The 17,967-nt window shown below is 41.6% G+C and overlaps 1 protein-coding gene and 1 long non-coding RNA gene across 2 annotated transcripts in view; one reads left to right on the forward strand and one right to left on the reverse strand.

Moving 5' to 3' along the window:
* LOC141096765 (uncharacterized) overlaps positions 1–7,970 on the forward strand; it is a 74,651-nt gene extending 66,681 nt beyond the window's left edge. The window contains exons 2-3 of the long non-coding RNA XR_012233771.1: positions 6,924–7,033; positions 7,777–7,970. This is a non-coding gene — a long non-coding RNA (uncharacterized lncRNA). The remainder of the gene's footprint in view (positions 1–6,923; positions 7,034–7,776) is intronic.
* The window catches only part of KDR (kinase insert domain receptor), a 36,401-nt gene continuing 23,578 nt past the window's right edge, over positions 5,145–17,967 (reverse strand). The window contains exons 16-30 of the mRNA XM_073583553.1: positions 15,806–15,912; positions 15,295–15,430; positions 15,056–15,160; positions 14,835–14,948; positions 14,457–14,545; positions 13,225–13,378; positions 11,886–11,980; positions 11,661–11,783; positions 11,443–11,554; positions 10,529–10,628; positions 10,322–10,427; positions 10,090–10,235; positions 8,708–8,795; positions 8,545–8,630; positions 5,145–7,780 (exon numbers count right to left, since the gene is read on the reverse strand). Of these exons, the coding sequence (XP_073439654.1) occupies positions 7,567–7,780; positions 8,545–8,630; positions 8,708–8,795; positions 10,090–10,235; positions 10,322–10,427; positions 10,529–10,628; positions 11,443–11,554; positions 11,661–11,783; positions 11,886–11,980; positions 13,225–13,378; positions 14,457–14,545; positions 14,835–14,948; positions 15,056–15,160; positions 15,295–15,430; positions 15,806–15,912 (1,775 nt within the window). The 3' untranslated portion in view covers positions 5,145–7,566. The remainder of the gene's footprint in view (positions 7,781–8,544; positions 8,631–8,707; positions 8,796–10,089; positions 10,236–10,321; positions 10,428–10,528; positions 10,629–11,442; positions 11,555–11,660; positions 11,784–11,885; positions 11,981–13,224; positions 13,379–14,456; positions 14,546–14,834; positions 14,949–15,055; positions 15,161–15,294; positions 15,431–15,805; positions 15,913–17,967) is intronic.

Below are 17,967 nucleotides of genomic sequence, written 5' to 3' on the forward strand. Positions count from 1 at the left end.
AAGGTAGTGAGGCTGATTACCAATCACCTGAGCTGGATGATGATGACTGGGTGACTGGAATTGCTGACTGGATATAAGGCAGCCGACGCCCTTCTGCCTTGCTGGTGATTTCTCTGAGGGATTCTGGGAGACCAGTCTGATTCCTGCTCTGCTCTGCTTTTTGCATTTGTGTTTTGGTTTTGTTTTGCATTGTTTTTCTGGATTTTTGCCATTCCCTGCTGGGATGAGCTGAATTCCTTTTTGCCTTTTTGCTCTGTCTTCAGAAAATACCTGAGTACTGATATAGTCTTTTTGAAGCCTAGCGTCTTCAGGGCCTTTTTTCCCTATCAGTCTGTTGGCTCATGTTTTGATAGGGTTTTTGTGCGGATTGCAGACAGCAGCTTTTCTGTCTTGTCCTGTTTAGTTATCTTGGGCCCCATCATTTGCTCAGCCTATCTTTCTATCTGTGTTAGTGTTTTTTCATCTTGCTTCACCGTCATTATATATTGGGGGCTGCCTATTGCTTTGGGGTCTGCTCTGGGGCAGTTTAGATTTCCCTTTCTGTCATTAGGCTATTTAGTTCTCTGGCTGTGATCGAGGGGTCTAGGGCACCGTAGGAACCCCCACAGCTACTGCTAGTTGTTGTTGATAGGTTCAGGGGTCTGCAATCCGATAGCTGCCAACTTCTCTGGTTTTCTGGACTTAGCTAGTATTTCTGTTTTTGCCTCCTACGGTGACTCATTCATAACACTGGTGCTCTCTAGCACACTCCCTGACTAGTCCCAAGGCTCTGCCTTGGCCCGGCTCTGGGCTTCGGCCTACTCTCCGCTGCTACCTCTGTTCTCTCTCTGACCCCACTCTGTGCTTCAGCCTAGGTTCCGCTCCTTGCTTTGTCCTCTGCTTTCCCTGTCTGGTTTTCCCTTCCCCTCGTCTTGGTGTCACACAGGACAGTGTCACGTGTCATCTTCTTGCTTCAGTACCGACCTGTTGGTCGTGTCACACAGGACAGGCATACGTGACACATTGCCCCTTGCCCGCCTCCTGTGCCTTAGTCGTGCCGCGTGTTTGTGTCTCAGCCGTGTGCACTATCCAGTGAGGCGTGTCTCCTGCCTCGAACCATGGCGTGGCTCCTAGCACGCACCCTGCCTTGAACCCTCGCGTGGCTCCTAGCACGCACCCTGCCTTGAACCCTCGCGTGGCTCCTTGCATGCACCCTGCCTCGAACTCTGACGTGGCTCCTAGCACGCACCCTGCCTCGAACCCTGGCGTGGCTCCTAGCACGCACCCTGCCTGACCCTGGCGTGCCCCACTGCATGCGCAGAACCCTGTCTTGTATGTTGATCCTGACCCTGGCGTGCCCCTTGGCATGCGCAGGACTCTGCCTTGTACCTTGTGCCTTGGCGTGCCTCTACACACGCACCCTGTCTTGTTTGTTGAACTCTGAACCCTGTCGTGTCCCCTACACACGCACCTTGCCTTGCACCTTGCTTTGAACCCTGGCGTGTCCCCTACACATGTAACTTGCCTTGCACCTTGCTTTGAACCCTGGCGTGTCTCCTACACATGCACCCTGCCTTGCACCTTGTCCTGGACCCTGGTGTGCCCCTATCATGCACCCTGCCTGGAATCCTGCCTTGGACCTCAGCGTGTTCCCTAACACGCACCATGCCTGGAGATCTGTCGAGCCTCCTTGCCTGAAACCTGGTTTGCCTGCGAGATGCCCGGAACCTGCCGATCGCTGCCAGAGATCGTAAGCCTGATGACTGCAGCCTGATGTCCGGTGCTGATGTCCGCAGCCTGATGCCCTGATCATGTCGATTGTTGCCAGCTGTCCGGAGTCCGATGCCATTGTGCCTTTGCCTGTACCCAGGCGTGCCTCCTGGCACGTTACCATGCTATGGACCTTGGCGTGCCCACGCACGCACCTTGCCGTGTTTGCTTGTCCTCATGTTTGCACTGAATGTTATTCCGAAGTTGTCTTATTGAAGATACCTTGAACTTGCGTCTTGTCCTGTCTTGCTTCCTGCTTGTCCTTGTCTTAGACACTCGCACATAGTGTCCCCCTGAGCTGGCCGTCTGGTCACCAGTCATGGTGGCTCACCCCCTTGGTCTTGACTGACACTCCCTGTATAGGGGGTGGTTTCTCACAAGGTCAGCTCGCACTTGGTGGGTGGGTGCCACGACCCAGAGGGTCCACTCAAAAAATTGGCTCAGCAGGAGCTGAGTCCATCACAGTTGGTATTGCTGTATGGGGCCCGGTGAGCAGCAGTACAGAAGGGGACCTGATGAGTGCTGTGTGTCATTGGGCCCCAAGTGCTGTGCACTGCTGCTGTCCTGCGGCGCACACATCAGCATATATGTCGGTGTCGGGGCCTGAAGTTTTCTCAGAGCTGTACACTGCCGTCTAACCTTGACGACTGCGCAGCTCCCACTCCCTCCATGTTCTCTGTACTTCCGGTCAGGTGATGGCACGTATGCGATGACGTCATCGCGTGCGCACCAACATGTACCGGATGCTGGAAGCAGAGCTGCGCTGCTGGGGAGCCACTGTGAGGTAAGTATGTAAAATGTTTTTGTTGTCTTTATAAAATGAATTCAGTGGGTGAGGGGTTGAGGGTAACTGCAAGTGATGAAGTGGGGAGTGTAAAAGGGACTGCACATGATGGGACTTTGGGGGTTAAAGGAGACTGCACATGATTAGGTGGGGGGAGTGGGGCAGCACATGATGAAGTGGGGGGAGTGGGGCTGTTGTTGCGGATGCTCCAAAGGGCCCCTGCACTGCAGGCTGAGTTATCTTTAATGACCCTGGATGGTGAGGCCCGGTACTCAGTTATGTTCCACCCCTCCACGAGCAGGATACCCTTGATAAGGAGGTGCAGATCCTGGAAGAGATGCATGGAAACCCCACTGATATGGTAGAGCTGCAGATGCATTTGTTTGGCCATGTTCAGCGAGAAGGGGAGATGGTGACGCAGTATATCAATGCATTGCAGGAGATGCATGTGATCATTACTAAGAGGGAAGATGTGGGGACCATGGGAGTGGGACCCACTGATAGGATCTTGAGAGATCAGTTTGTGTCAGGTTTTAGGGACGCGTCGCTTAAGCAGGCTTTGCGAGAATGCTTGTGCACTAGTACACATATGACTTTTCTAGGAGTGGGGGCAGAGGCATGTGTAAGAGAACAGGAGCAGGGGGTAGCGGCCCTACAGTAAAAAGTCCGGGGTTGGTTATGGGACACTTGGTGTCCGATACGGACCATAAACTTTACCATTCAGGTTCCCTCATCACTACTTTTAGACTGTCTTAGATAGTATTACCTCTTGCCACCCTGCAGATGTGTTGTTATCTTGTTCATAATGATGTGAAGTCTGGTTGATTTCATTTGGCAGACAGTTCTCCATTTCCTCTTCCTGTCAGGGCATAACAGAGCATTCTTCGCCATTTCCTCTACAGGCAATTACTATACATACTTTATTATTTACTCACCTGCATATTTGTGTTTTGTCACAAATTCCGTACTTGTATCAAGTTCCGGTGAATGTATTCGGAAATAGGCAGAGAAGCTCTAGGATGTTTGCTATTTATATCTTGCCAGTAGAATCACTTACTGTTATATTATAGGCGAGTGTACCATTATAGAAAGATGACAATCAGTACAGTGCAGGGGAAATGCTAGGAAAATATCACTATAACTGTTTTCAGTAAAGATCCGCAGATCAATTCTCAAAGGATTGAGATGAAATTTGACATTTTACGTGAATTTTGAGATTCAGTTTGCCCCCATTTTGCATTGTAGTGTGAACTTGCTTGGTGATCAGTACATGGCCAATCAGAGCTCATAGGCTTTTAGCAAAGCACACAATGTATGGCAGAGTCATTTTTCGTCCCCAGAGTCACTGGGTAAGTCATTCTTTTCTATAGAGTTTCAGCTCTTACGGTCAGAGGGTGCTCTCTCTTATCTCTAAAGTGTAACCCCCTTACAGTCTGCAAGGTTCTTTCTCCTCTCCTCAATGTGCTTTTTACGAGAACTTGCAAGTTTTCTAGTATTCATATCTGCGCAAATTTATAAATAACAATTTAAATTGTGGGGAAAAATCCAGTGAAGTCTGCAATTTTGAATTTTTCTTAAAAATCTGTTACTCATTTCTAGAGATATGTGCCTTTTTATTTAGTGTGCCTAAAATACTAATTATTATAGTCTCTACTAAGGGGGCATTGCTCATGGTGTAATGATGCAGAGCAGACTAAAGACATAACCCCAAATAATCCTCTGAGCCCCGCCTCCTTGGTAAAGTCCATAAAAATTTGCATGCAAAGCACACACACAGGAAAACAATTGGAATACTCCGGAAAGGAGCAGGAAAAAAATAAGAGCTAATCCGGGACAATTTATCCGTAATTCTTGGTGGCTCAACGTCTGCACAGACAGTCTACAGTAATCTGAAGAATAGCGACCTGTCTTACAGGAGTGCAACTACACTAGCTTTGTATCTGTCAAAAAGCTCATTGACTGTGTCCAATAGTTACCAGCTGTGATTTAGCACTGGCTATAGTACAAGCTCCAAATTTGAACCAGTCCCTAACAAATGCCATGTATTTACCAAGTAAAGAACCGATTACAGGGCCGGCCCGAGAGATTACGGCGCCCTAGGCGAAACTATTTTGTTGCGCCCCTACTATTCTTGGCATTAGATGAAAACTTGGGATATAAATTTAGGAGCAAAATAAACCACAACAATGATTAATTAACTCTCTCCTAACTCTTTAATCTTCTGAGAAGTTGTATAGGACAAATATATACAAAGTAATCAATAACACAAAACAAAAACGACCATAGGTAATTAAAATTTTTGTTTCCTTGCCTTTTTTTTTTAAAAGGATGACACTGTCACCGAGATTAATTTGTTTAGCAACTTCAGATTCTATCGAAATTGTTGCCAACCCAACCAACCTCTCTTGCGTCATATTTGCCCTTAAATATGTACACTTCTCTTTCCATCCCTAAAACTTTTTGCCTTTTGAAAAGATTTTTTATAATTTTTTCTATTTTTTCTCTGGCGCCCCCTTTGGGTTGGCGCCCTAGGCGGCCGCCTAGTTCGCCTATACGTTCGGGCCGGCCCTGACCGATTATAAGGTAAAATAAAACAATAGAGCACACGCTATTACAAAACTTAACACTTTAATAATGCTAACAAGAATATTTTCCATTTTTCATGGTATATACAAATAAACATATTTATAAATATAATATATTACATTTCTTTTATTACATTGCATTATAAATAAGTAAATCATTGATATTCCTCTGCTTTGAAGTGTCGCTGTAATGTGAACCCCACACATTTTGTATGGGGGTATAAAAATTTTGGGCAGACACAGACACTTTGGGCAGGAATTCTGGCATCAAGAATTTACTAAATGAATGAATTTAGTAACCCCTCATTTCTTTTTTTGATTGTTTTAGTTCAGGTGGTAACTGAAGAACTTGAAATTAGTCTTTCCATCTCACATCTCTCATGTGATCACTAATGGCAAGGTAAAGGCCATTTTTACTGATGCCAATCTGTAAAATGTGATTATCAGGAGTCAGAGAAGAGACGTGCAGTTCAGCAATCTCATTACAAAGTGCTGCGAATAATATACAGTAGCTGACAATTTACCGTTAATGTAAAACAAGAACAAAGCTGCAAAATATCTTTTGATTGTCTTTATAAAATCCCCCCTCGTACGCAAAGATTAAAGGCAAACTGTCATGATTAAAATGGTACCTGATCTGCAGGCAGGGTATACAGCAGGAGGAGCTGATCAGACTAATATGCATTTTTGTGGGAAAAGTTTCAGAAGAACTTGCGTTTGATTCATTGAAATCCATAAAATAAGAGAGAAAGACGCATGCTGATAAAAGTAGGGAGCACCCAAAAATTGAGTAAAAGTAGGTGTTATTAATTCATTCATTGATTCATTGAAATCCCTGTCATTTATGTGTTATGAGTCCAAAGGGCGGCCCTAGTAATGATTAACAGCCTTCCCTGTATGAGTGTACATGCAGAGATATCTTTCAATCACTAGTAGGACCGCCCATGGGACTCAAACATACAAACACAAAAGAGTTCAATTAATAAAATGCAAGGAATTCTGATTTTTTTTTCCAACAAACCTATATAATTTATCTGCTTTATACTATGCTGTCTACGGATCGGACTGTATGACAAAATGACAGGTTCCATTTAAATATTCCATATTGTTTTCCAGTAATCCAGAACTAGTCATAAAATCAAATAACAATGTCTTACAGGAATTTAACTAAGGCTGAGTGACTCTACTGAAATGTACATTTACCAGATTCTCGTGAACTAGGCAAGTAAATTTGATTTGCATCAAATTTATTAGGCACCGATGCTATGGGTGGCTCTCTCCCACATAGGAAGGTAACACGTATTATAAATTAGTAAACAGCAAATAGTAGGTGGGTCATCCTGTCATGTAAAGATTGTATAAGGTGGTGCTTTTAGATCCTTTAGATTTTTTAGAAATTGAGATACTTTACATAATTTAAAACATACAGGTAATCACACATCTTTAAGGTGGACATGTTAACATGATATAAAACTTCTGAGAACACTTTTATCAACCCTCAGACTATAATAAGGCCAGCCACACACACTAGATGGTTGTGGTTCGGTGCCCCATACAAATTAGACTGATGGCCGAACCCACGATATCACCTAATTCAGATGACGTTAGCCTAATGTGTATGTAGGACTCAAGATTACATGATCTGGTATCTGTTAACCAGAATTTCATCATTTTAACATAAATTACATTTTGAAATGTGATTCCAACTACTTCCTTAGCATATTCAATAAAGTTCTCCATTAGATTATTGCTGATTCTCAGTGATCAGTAAAATAGTGGAATTCACTGTACCATATCCTCTGCAGATCCGTGTGAATTCTATATTACTTCACGTATAAAAATAACACAGAGAAACATGTACCCAGTGTATGACAGCTGACTCCTGTTCTTGGACCTTCAGAGGAAGTCCTAAAAGGTAAGCCCATATTACAGTCCCTTTAGAGAAGCAGTTAATACAGCACTACTTCTTTATCTCTAGATGGGAAAACTCATTAATCCACAGTCAAGTATTTAAAAAAGATAAAAATAATGCATAATACAAAACTTTATATACATCACCATTCACCACTATATGTGCAAGACAGCTTACTTAGTTCATAGTGTGGCCAACAGTCCAGGCCGTAAGTCTACGTTAGCCACTTCACTGATGGATTGAAGACAAGTACATTGATGGACAGTTTTTAGGAAACCCAACTGACAGACACTAGGTATCCAAATAGTAAATCTTTGCTCCCCAAAAGTCCTTATCCTGTTTATTCAACAATATTTTGAGTGTTGTTAACGTGGATAAGTCTATCTCATACATGAAATGCAGACACATATCCAGGAATCTTCCTCTTTGGTAGAACCATGACAGTCTCCTGGCATCGTCTTCTCCAGCAGAATAGATCTCCAAAGTTTCTTCTCTATTAGTGCATTGTGGCAAGTTAAAAAAAAAGTTCTAAGCTCCTAAACTTCTGTGGTCAACTGGATAACTGCTTGATGTGGAGATTTTTCCACATAGAATATCTCTGATGAACTTTCCCTTTTGAGAAGCTGAGTTTTTTCATTGGTATCATTAGCAGTGTCAGTTTCATCTGAGTGGTAATCAGACTGGTAATCATTGGTTTGGTTGGACGATCCTGATGTGACTGAATCTTTGCTTTTACTGGATTTTAGACAACTGAAATGAGAGAAGAATCAACATTAGTAAAGTAACGAGAATGAACGTCAGCAGTATGAAGATGAACAACGAGTCAATGATCTTTGAAAAGACATTATGTGGAATAGATAAATGCAAGCTTACGTGCACATATTCCGCTATTGTGGCTTTGTTTGGAGGATTTTAGCAGAAGCTGATGGTTAATAAATTGTAATCTTCCCACAATATGAGTAGTACAACAACTAAATGTTTGTTCCCTTTAGGTCACTTCAATCATCCAATTTTCTCATGCCTGTGCTCTCAATGTTTTTCACACAACGAACACAGTCTGACCGTTCACATGTTTTTTTTGCAAACCAAGAATCAATAAAAAAATGTAAGCCGAGTTTGTTTTTGATCCTACTCATGGATTAAATTCACCCATGAAAGTCTATAGGTCGGTGAAATACTCAGAGAACACGTTGATGGATCATAGTTCGACCCTACTGCGGTTTTCACTGACTGATTTATAGGAGAAGTTTAAGAAACCACTATTAGTTTTTTTGCATACAAGAGAAATTTAAAAAATTCTGATGATAAAAACAGAGCCACAGAGACCAAACACTTTGATCCGCAACACTGATGGAAATAGTTCAATTTTTCATCTATGCAAAAAACCACGGATGTATGAAGTCTGCCTTAAGGACACATGTTGGTAATAGCATTTTAAAGACTTGAAGACCGCATATATGATATTTTCATTTTCTAACTAAAGAAGAACATTTAGTAATTGAGAAATGGTCTACCTAAATAACAGAGCTTCATCTTGTGTATTATCCAGAGTTTTCAGTTCTTCTGATGCAAGAATCATCCCACTATCTGTTTGGTTATCCTACAGTATGAACAAGAATATTACTAATTTGATTTTAGTGATGAATAGTGCAAAGAGAGACAAAGACTTTTTCTTACCTCTATGGGCACTGTGACCTCTATAGGTATATCGTCAAATGTCTTGACACTAACAGGTCGGCTATTTCTCCTTGCGTTTTGGACCTGCCTGAAGACAATTAATAGAGAATTAAAGTTAGAGATGTTGAAAGCATTTTACATATCTCAAAGCAAATTCAACTTTTCTTTTTTAGTAAAATGTTATTTTTTAAACTATATAATTTTCCTTTCCACATAAATAAGCACACAGGCAAAAAGCATTATCCTTGCCTCTGTTTGTAAATTACATCAAGTAGTGCCGGTAATTTATTTACCAGGTATTTTATTGCAAATTATCATGTCGGTTCCAGGCTTGACCCACACATCTAAGTAGTATAGGGTCTTCTTTGTGGACTTTGAGTAAGTCTCACTATGCATGTCCAAACTCTTAGAAGTTGCCTCTACAGAGAGAAAGAGTACTTAAACTCTAATGCCAGTTGTAGGCTGTAGCAATCCTAGAAGTCAAGTACAACCCTTTAACCAGCTTTGCCACATAACATAGGATAAAATTCAAACCAGATACTTAATTTGCAGACAAATGTTTTGGGTTGTTTGTATTTCATCAGTGCAAAGCAAGAGATCTGATTTGACTGTATGAGAGGCTTTTGACTCATGTTTAAGGTAAATGCCTCTCCACGGGATTTTGGCATCCAGTAGGTTGCACTAGAGTTCAAGTCCCCTTTTCCTTCTAAGAGTCCTTATTGGGAAACTTTACCCTTATATCCCAGGCAGAGGCTTTCATACAGCCAAATCAGATTTCTTGCTTTGCATTGAAGAGGAGCAACACCCCAAAACACGTGTCTGCAAATACAGTATCTGATTTGGCTTTTAACTTAAGTCCTGTGGCAAGGCTCATTAGAGGGTTGATATTAACTTTTAGAATTGCTACTTTCAGTAGGTATCCCTAAAATTCAAATCCCCTTCCTCTCTGAAGAGGCAATTTGCATATTTAATTTCCCAGAGGAGCACTGCATGGCCTATATGTCTCCTCACACATGCATGTCACTCACCACAAGAGATGTTACCCCATAAACCCTAGACTTAGATTAATGCAGTTAAAGATTTCCAGTTCACGCAGAAGATGCTGATGGATTTGGAAGACAAGCTCCCACTCAAAAAATTACCTGCACTACGTTTACTTAAGTACTATATAAAAGGAGGCAAAGAGGGGAAAAAAACCTGAAGTATTTCTTTAATTTCAATCATATTTAAAAATATATGCAATCTATTTGGCGATCCGATATACCATTATTAGGTAATCTTTACATGACAATCAGCTTCCATTTTAAATCTCTAATTGAAGTGCATTGTCTTACGAGTAATACTGTGGTTGTAGAGGATGACGCTTATAAATAGGTCATTACCGTATTCCAGCAGCGTTATCATAATGGAATTTTGCATCGCATATTTCCTCTCCTTCCACACAGGAAGCAGGTGAGGTCGGCATAGATAGTCCGGAATCTTCTTCAACGTTCAGAGTCACAGTAACTGGAATGTAATCTTTTCCATCCTTAAAAACAGGGGGGAACAAACTTTATCAATGATCTATTTCATGAAATCCTCAGATCTATACTATTTTATCCAACAAATACTAACCAATTGGACATTAGCTTGTAAGACATTTCCAAGATGTTCGACCAGCTCCGAAAATGTGGGTCTATGCAGAGGATCTCCTTGCCAGCAGTCAATCATTGTCTGGTATCTAAAATGACAAAGCCATGTCAGTAAATAGTGACACACTACGAGAAAAACAGTTCTCTGCCATATGAATCATACTTTCCAGCCACTGTCCTGGGGACTTACATTTCCACTGTTGCGTAATCGGGAGCTCTCATCCTTGTTCCATCTTTCAATCGCCTGCAGAAGTCTTCATCAATCTGTACTCCAGGATATGGAGAGCCTCCTGTAATTAGAAAGTCCAGTTTGCTATTATTATTGTTCATTTGCTTCCTAAAGGGAAAATTAAGCAACTTTAATACATTAAAATATCTAGAGCTTTGCAGAAATGTTACAAAACTGTCAGAACTGGTCTTCTTGACAGCTCTTTATACTTCTCCTTTGCTTATCTCAGTGTGAGAGACAGCAGGAAGGAGGAGGTTGTATATAGATATTCAGAGGACAGGACAAAAGGATTTTAGAGGGATAAGAAAATATTTTAATAGACAAAGAAGAAAACACACAGAGAGGTAAGTACAGTATCAGAGCAATGCGTATACATAATAGTAAGTGATGATAGCACCACCCTGGATAATATCAGACCTCATATCCAGCCTATATTACATGGAGAGACACTCTCACAATAGATCTGAACTTGTATCAGGCTTCAAACTGCATAGATGAGGTACAGAAAGCAGAATATGGTATCTGACCTAAACAATTATACTGTTTCTCCAGCCAAGCCCAGTATTGGTAAGATCAGGCAGCATACATATAAATCAGATCACTCACATGCCAATTTTTGTATAATGTAACAGGATATGATGAACACAGAAGTAAAAACATAGTGGCTGATCACACCATAGTGTTGGTAAAAATCGCTCCCTTTTGTCTCCTGTATGTCCAGTTTATGACAAGACTCTAGACCAAGTAGTGATGTCCATACTTCCAGGAATAGTGTTACATTTTAAAGATGTATCCTATGAAATGCTACCGTTTAGATTATTCAAAATGTTGGAAACTGATTGATATGATAAAGAAAATGTATAAAACTGACTCACCTAATGAGAATATTTCCCAGAGCAGGACCCCAAAGGACCAAACATCACTTTGTGTTGTATATACTCTATCAAAGATAGTCTCTGGTGCCATCCACTTAAGAGGAAGCCGAGCCTTGGAGAGGAAAAGTGAAGATTGAATAATAATAATAATTATAATTGAAGCCTGAAGATTAACAAAAAAAAATGAACTGCTAAGTCTCGGACTCTATTTTACTTACATCTCCTTTCCGGACATAGTCAGGATCTTTGTACACGTCACGTGCCAAACCAAAGTCACAGATCTTAACCACATTGTTGTCACCCAGAAGTATATTACGAGCTGCCAGGTCTCGGTGAATACACTGCAAATTAAAGAACATGGGATTAAATTGTCTGCCATCATGACCTGTCCATTTCTATCATACAGGCTGAATGTCTTTCAATAACATGTAAATCAAGCATACCCTCCGTGAAGCCATGTATTCCATGCCTCGTGCCACTTGGAAGCTGTATGAGATGAGTTCTTCCATGGAAAGCTGATTCTTGCACATTTCTTCAACTGCACAGTGTAAGATTTAATCATGTTATATATGTGATAGCCTTTATCTTGCTACAGACTCAACAATGAAACATAATGATCTGGTCACAAAACTATTAAAGAATCACTCCCACTAATATTTTTATTGTTTTAATGTGAGAGTATGTGGGTGAATGCAGTGCGAGTCTGTTAGGCCTCTTTCACATTCCGTTTTTTTGGTCAGTTGCAATCCGTGAAAAATGCAAAAGACAGATCCGTTTCCGTTGTGACACCAACGTATGCCACTGGACTGTTGTTTTGACGGATCCGCTGAAGTGGGAAATTTAAAGGAACCGCAGCCTGGAAAAGGAGAGAGAGAGAGAATTTTTTCTGCCGCCAGAACAGGATTTAGGGTAAAATTTCTGGCAAGGAAATTCTTCCGGGCATGCGCAGTGTAAAAATACGGATCCGTGCAGACAAAAAAACGTTTCATTGTCCGTCCACTCAAGTCAGCGGACGCCAAAATTTTGGCAGATCAGTCAAAGAAACGGATCATCCGTCAAATCCGCCGCTAATGCAAGTCAATGGGGAAAAAATGGATCCGCCAAAAAAAATTGGCGGATCCATTTTTTTTGCAAAACGGCGGATTTTGACTGATGGAAACAAATGGAAATGTGAAACAGGACTTAATCTACTCAACTATCGCTGCTCTCTCTGGGATCTAGCGCTGTTCTTCTTCTCTTCTGAATGGCGTCATCGCTCTGCAGACTCTCTGGGTCACACTGTGCTCTGTGTGACTCAGAAGTGACTTTTACAATGTAAATCTATGAGATGCCATAGACTTTCATTATAACAGGGACTCCAGGCTCATATATAGTGTAAGGAGTGAGCAAGCAGGTCTTATTTGCGGTGACATCACTGAGAAAAGCACAAGAACGGTGCTGGCCATGAAAGTAAAGGCCCCGTCACACACAGCGATCTCACCAGCGATATCGCTGTGTGGGACGGGGATCAGCGACCGGCCCCCCTGCTGGGTATCACTGATCGTGCTCCATCGTCCTGGGCCGTTTTTTGATCGTTGGTCTCCCGCTGGCCAGCGCGTATCGCTGCGTGTGACAGCGAGAGACCAGCGATCAGCGACGCTGGACGCTGGTTTCTAATGTAAACAGAGGGTAACTAAGAGCCACGCTTGCTCGCTGGTCCTGATCGCTGGAGGGGCTGTCTATGTGACAGCTCACCAGCGATCAGCATACTATCTATCTCAACATAACACATTAAAGTCTTACTTTCTTCTTCTTCAACATCACTAAGAGACTTCTCTTCAGCAAATCCCGAACTTGCTGAACTCTGGCTGCTTGCAATGCTGTCTAATCGTTTCTTCAAATCCCTAGGAGTTTCAACGTAATGATGCTTGGCCTGTCTGTACCGAACTGATTTGGTCTGCAAGGAAAAAATCATACATTATTTTAAGTCTCATGAGACACAGACACATATATATATATATAGAGAGAGAGAGAGAGATCAGCGATACAGACTGCTATAAATCTGTTCCTGTTTGTGATCAGCTAAGCATATCATCATACTTTCATGAATGCAACCTTATTCACAAGATACTATTTATTATCTGTATATTTTATAGAAATCCATTTACCAAATTGTCATACTTTGTACAATACTGGAAAACTGACCGTAAGGCTCGCCTATATACAGTATGTGCAAGACGTGTCCTAGCAGTGGATCCGCTGTGGTTGTTAACCTCACCATGCTATTTTTGTACAGTTTACAGGAAGGGAGGGTGTGGATGTGAACATTACAATGGAAAAGTGTATGAGGGATGCAAGATTTCAAGGAAGAACGCAGCGTGAGGAGGTCTTAGTGCAACCCAAGCAACACCAGGCATGGAAAACAAAGTTTCATATATATATTTCTCTCAATGGAAGCATGAAGAGAAAATACCTACAAAAGTGATTCCTTTTCTCCATAACCTTTGGGGTACAGTCTTCCCCTTGGGCTAGTTTGATCAAGGTTTAGAAATTACATATAATGTAATGTCATAAAATAACAAATGCTAACAAGATAGAAATACATTGCTGGATAATATTTAACTAAGGCAAGGAGTGAAGGGCTTGGTCAGAGGGACACAGTGGGTAGGTCTATGATGTAATAGGACATTCCCAGAGAGTACACAATGCCGAAAATACCCTCGTATTAAACTGAAAAAGTTTAATCACAGATGCCATGTAGTCACCAAGGAGGTACAATATGTCCATCAGGATGATGAAAAGAAGAGAATCCCAGCATGAATCGCGCTGACTGTAGACCGTAACCTTGTCTATATACCTTACATGTTGCGTTTCCTTTCTTACATATCAGTGCAGACAGCAGAGACAGGAAGGCTGCACAGAGGCACTTAGATTAGAACAAGGCAGCACAATGTGATTAAGGCTCTCAAGAATGTAAACAGGACTTGTATTTAGAAGATCTGATCAGACCATGGTACCATGTCGGGTACACAAACCTTGTAAAGAACAAAGTCATTTCTTCTACTTCTTAAATATGTTGATAGATTTCCAAATCGGCAGAATTCAACAATCACCATTAAGGGTCCTAGAACGAAGGCAATGAAGAGTATATGAAGAACAAATTCACATTTACCAATTTGATTTTTAATTCTGCTTGTAAGTTTCTGATTTATGGCTGGGAAGATAACTGTAAAAAGGTGAAGCTGAAGACAGTATATTACAAGGTAAATAGAAATAACAATTTTTATTGACTAAAAGTAGAATTCCAAAAATGTGGTGAATGAACCCTGGACACTAACATTTTTAGTCAAAAGAAGACCTAAGTCCAGAAGTCCTAAAGCCCATTGCCTAGTGTGAGAAAGAGGGTTGCTCACCTCCTGGCTTGGTGCAGGCTCCAAGCAAGTTCACTACATTCAAGTGGTGACCGATATGACTAAGGATTTTTAGCTCTGACATCAATGCCCTGTATTCACTGTCAGTTGCCCCTTCTGTGAAAAAAAAAACAAAAAAAAATACCAAAAAATAGCAAAATAAAAATTCAATAAAACAAATATGTCTATTATTTCGAGTGATCTACAATACTTTATTCACTTACCTTTTAACATTTTCACTGCCACTGTTTTGCAAGTGGAGGTGGTATCAATTCCAAAAGCATCGGCTTCTACAACTTGTCCAAAAGCTCCTCGCCCAAGAGGTTTCCCTGTGTAATGGAAGGCATAAAACACATATGTATATTATTTTGACCATCCTTCCACCATGCTTAAGAGATGAAAGCTTAGTCTATTATCCATGAACTGTTGAATTGATGGAGCATGTTATGAACACAGGAGGTACCTAGTTTAAGCCGTTCTCTTGGGAACTCCCATTTCATTGTGTCATAGAGAAGTCTTTCACATTGTTCATCAAGTGGAACCTCACTAGGATCCATAATGATTGACAAGTAGCCAGCCTTGAGTTCCTCTTCATTGGGCTGGAAAAAAAAAGATAACGTTCGAGACACTTTTATAAATAAGAAATACTCAAATGCTCTCCAATGTAAAAGAGGACCAGCAGGCCCCTACAGTTCAGATCTCCAGCCCTAAAGCTGTTCACACGGATCATAATTAATTTTCTGCTCATAGCAAGCAAAGAATGCCCTGGAATGTTTTCCTTTATGGGCAATTGCAATTAAAATCAAATTAATACATACTTAGTAAACCATGCAAGAGTTTTATGTCATTGAAAGGGAAAATGTGTCTGTTGACATTAGTACAATGGGAAGAAAGTGAAACAAAAGGCCCCCCATCAGTTTTCATTTGTCATGTCAGACAAATAAATGGGACAGTAGAGAAACTTGATTCATTACCCTTTTTACGGTCCGAAGGATGATTACGAGAAGCAACCAAAAGAACAGGGCGATCACACCGGTGCCAACCAGAATAATGAGTTCCAGATTTGTTTTCTCTTCTGAGTCTGGAGGGAAACAATTGAACATTTGACAGTTCATGTCGGCTCACAGTTTTAGGATAGCTGTAAAGTAATCAAGCACAGTCCATTAATCTCCAGCAAGTAGGATTACTGAGGAAAATTAGGCCTGCTGCTTTGTTGGTTCATTAGAGCTTTTCTTCTGTAGGTGAAAAAAGTCTATTGCTGCATTAAGCCTTACTAAGAAAGGGTTACTGGGGCCCCAGGGAGGAGAAAAATCCCAAGTTCATGGTACAACACTCAAAACTAAGGGCCCCATCACACATAGCGATCTCGCTAGCGAGATCGCTACTGAGTCACAAGTTTTGTGATGTAACAGCGATCTCATGAGCCCCCCCTGCCGGTATCGCTAATCGCTGTAGGAAAGCCCTGGACATTTTTTTGGTCGCTGGTCTCCCGCTGGCCAGCACGCATCGCTGCGTGTCACAGGCGGGAGACCAGCGATCAGCTGGTAACTAAGGTAAATGCAGAGTTTCTAAACACTGCGCTGTGCTTAGAAACCCTCTGTGTACCTTAGTTACCAGCGCGCTGATGCAGGAAGCTGGTAACTAAGGTACACATCGAGTTTCTACGTGACGCATGTCCCTTAGAAACCTGGTGTGTACCTTAGTTACCAGCTCCCTGCATCAGGGCGCTGGTAACTAAAGTATACAGCGACGCCGCGCGCTCGTCGTCGCTGGTCCTGATCACTGGTGAAGCTATTTGTTTGACTGCTCAGCAGCGATCATGTAGCGACTCACCAGCGATCCTGACACGTTGATATCGTTGTCGGGATTGCTGGTGAGTCGCTATGTGTGACGGAGCCCTAACTGGATTCTCTACATTGAAGCTTTATATACATCCTGTTGTTTGCAGTCATTATCCAATCCATAAAGAGAGGAAAAACTATAACTGCCTTTTTTGTTGAAATATTATCGAGTTTAAAATTATACTTGGCTACACAGGATCAGATTCGTTATTGCATTTTCGACAGTTTTTTGGTGTGAATACCTATTAGTGACTTTTTAATTTTCATCAAATTTATCAAACGATTTGCACCTTTTTTCTAAGCTATCGTCGCTGGTTTAGCTAGTTTTCTGATTTTTACGTCAATTCGAACTTTCCATATGTTTTACACAGATTATTGAAATGTGACTTGGGGGTTGGGCCACAGTGCTTATTTAATGCTGCCATTCCCTGATAGGGACACACCTTGGCAACTTGCATGGGGAAGGTATCCTTATTAGCTATCACGCTCTACCATTCACTTTACAACCCACCATAGGAAAATAATTGCTTTTAGGGAATAATTGTTTTAAGTTGCAGTTATTTTTACAAATCTCTTCATTTGGTGCTTATTGGAAATTATTTTTTTGGAGCTCTTCAAATGATGGGACTGCCTTCAACTTATCTGCCTCAACAGATAAGCACGCCTGCGCAGGAGCGCGATGCCGGGGAGCGATTAAGCAAGCAGGAGGGCAGCGTCGCAAGAAGATGGGAGGCACCAGAACCGGACCTGCGACACCCATTGGACCGGACCGCACCAGACTGCCCCCCCGGGGGGGGTGTATAATAAAACTTATTTTTCTTATCTTTCAGGTCGGACTGAGCATTCTAGAATGCTGTAGATAAGCCCTGAAAGGCAGCGGCCGCATCTTATAGCAGCCAAAACAGCTGACAGGTTCCCTTTAAACATGTTGCCAATTAAGTGGAGGCATTACAATGGTTGTAACTTATCATACATAAATGACATGTCCTAGCAATTATCTAAATAGGGAATCAATATATGAATGTAGACGATCACACAGGTAGGACCCGCACTGAGCAAAAGAATGCAGGACAAGAATAAACCCCACTCTGTGTGGATGGGTGCCCGGAAGGACACCACTCCATACATTCAAACTATCAAAGAATCTGGCACTCACTCACTTTTATTATATTTTTTATTAGATATTTTGATCAAAAGAATGGGAGTACTATGTCTCCTGTTTAAATTAAGCAGTAGTCATACATGTGTTCTACCTCTTGACTCATTGTAACTTTGAGGTTGATAGGCAATAATAA

Source organism: Dendrobates tinctorius, unplaced genomic scaffold (assembly GCF_039654945.1).
Source record: "Dendrobates tinctorius isolate UK_male_01 unplaced genomic scaffold, ASM3965494v1 ptg000079l, whole genome shotgun sequence".
In the NCBI taxonomy this organism is placed as follows: domain Eukaryota; kingdom Metazoa; phylum Chordata; class Amphibia; order Anura; family Dendrobatidae; genus Dendrobates; species Dendrobates tinctorius.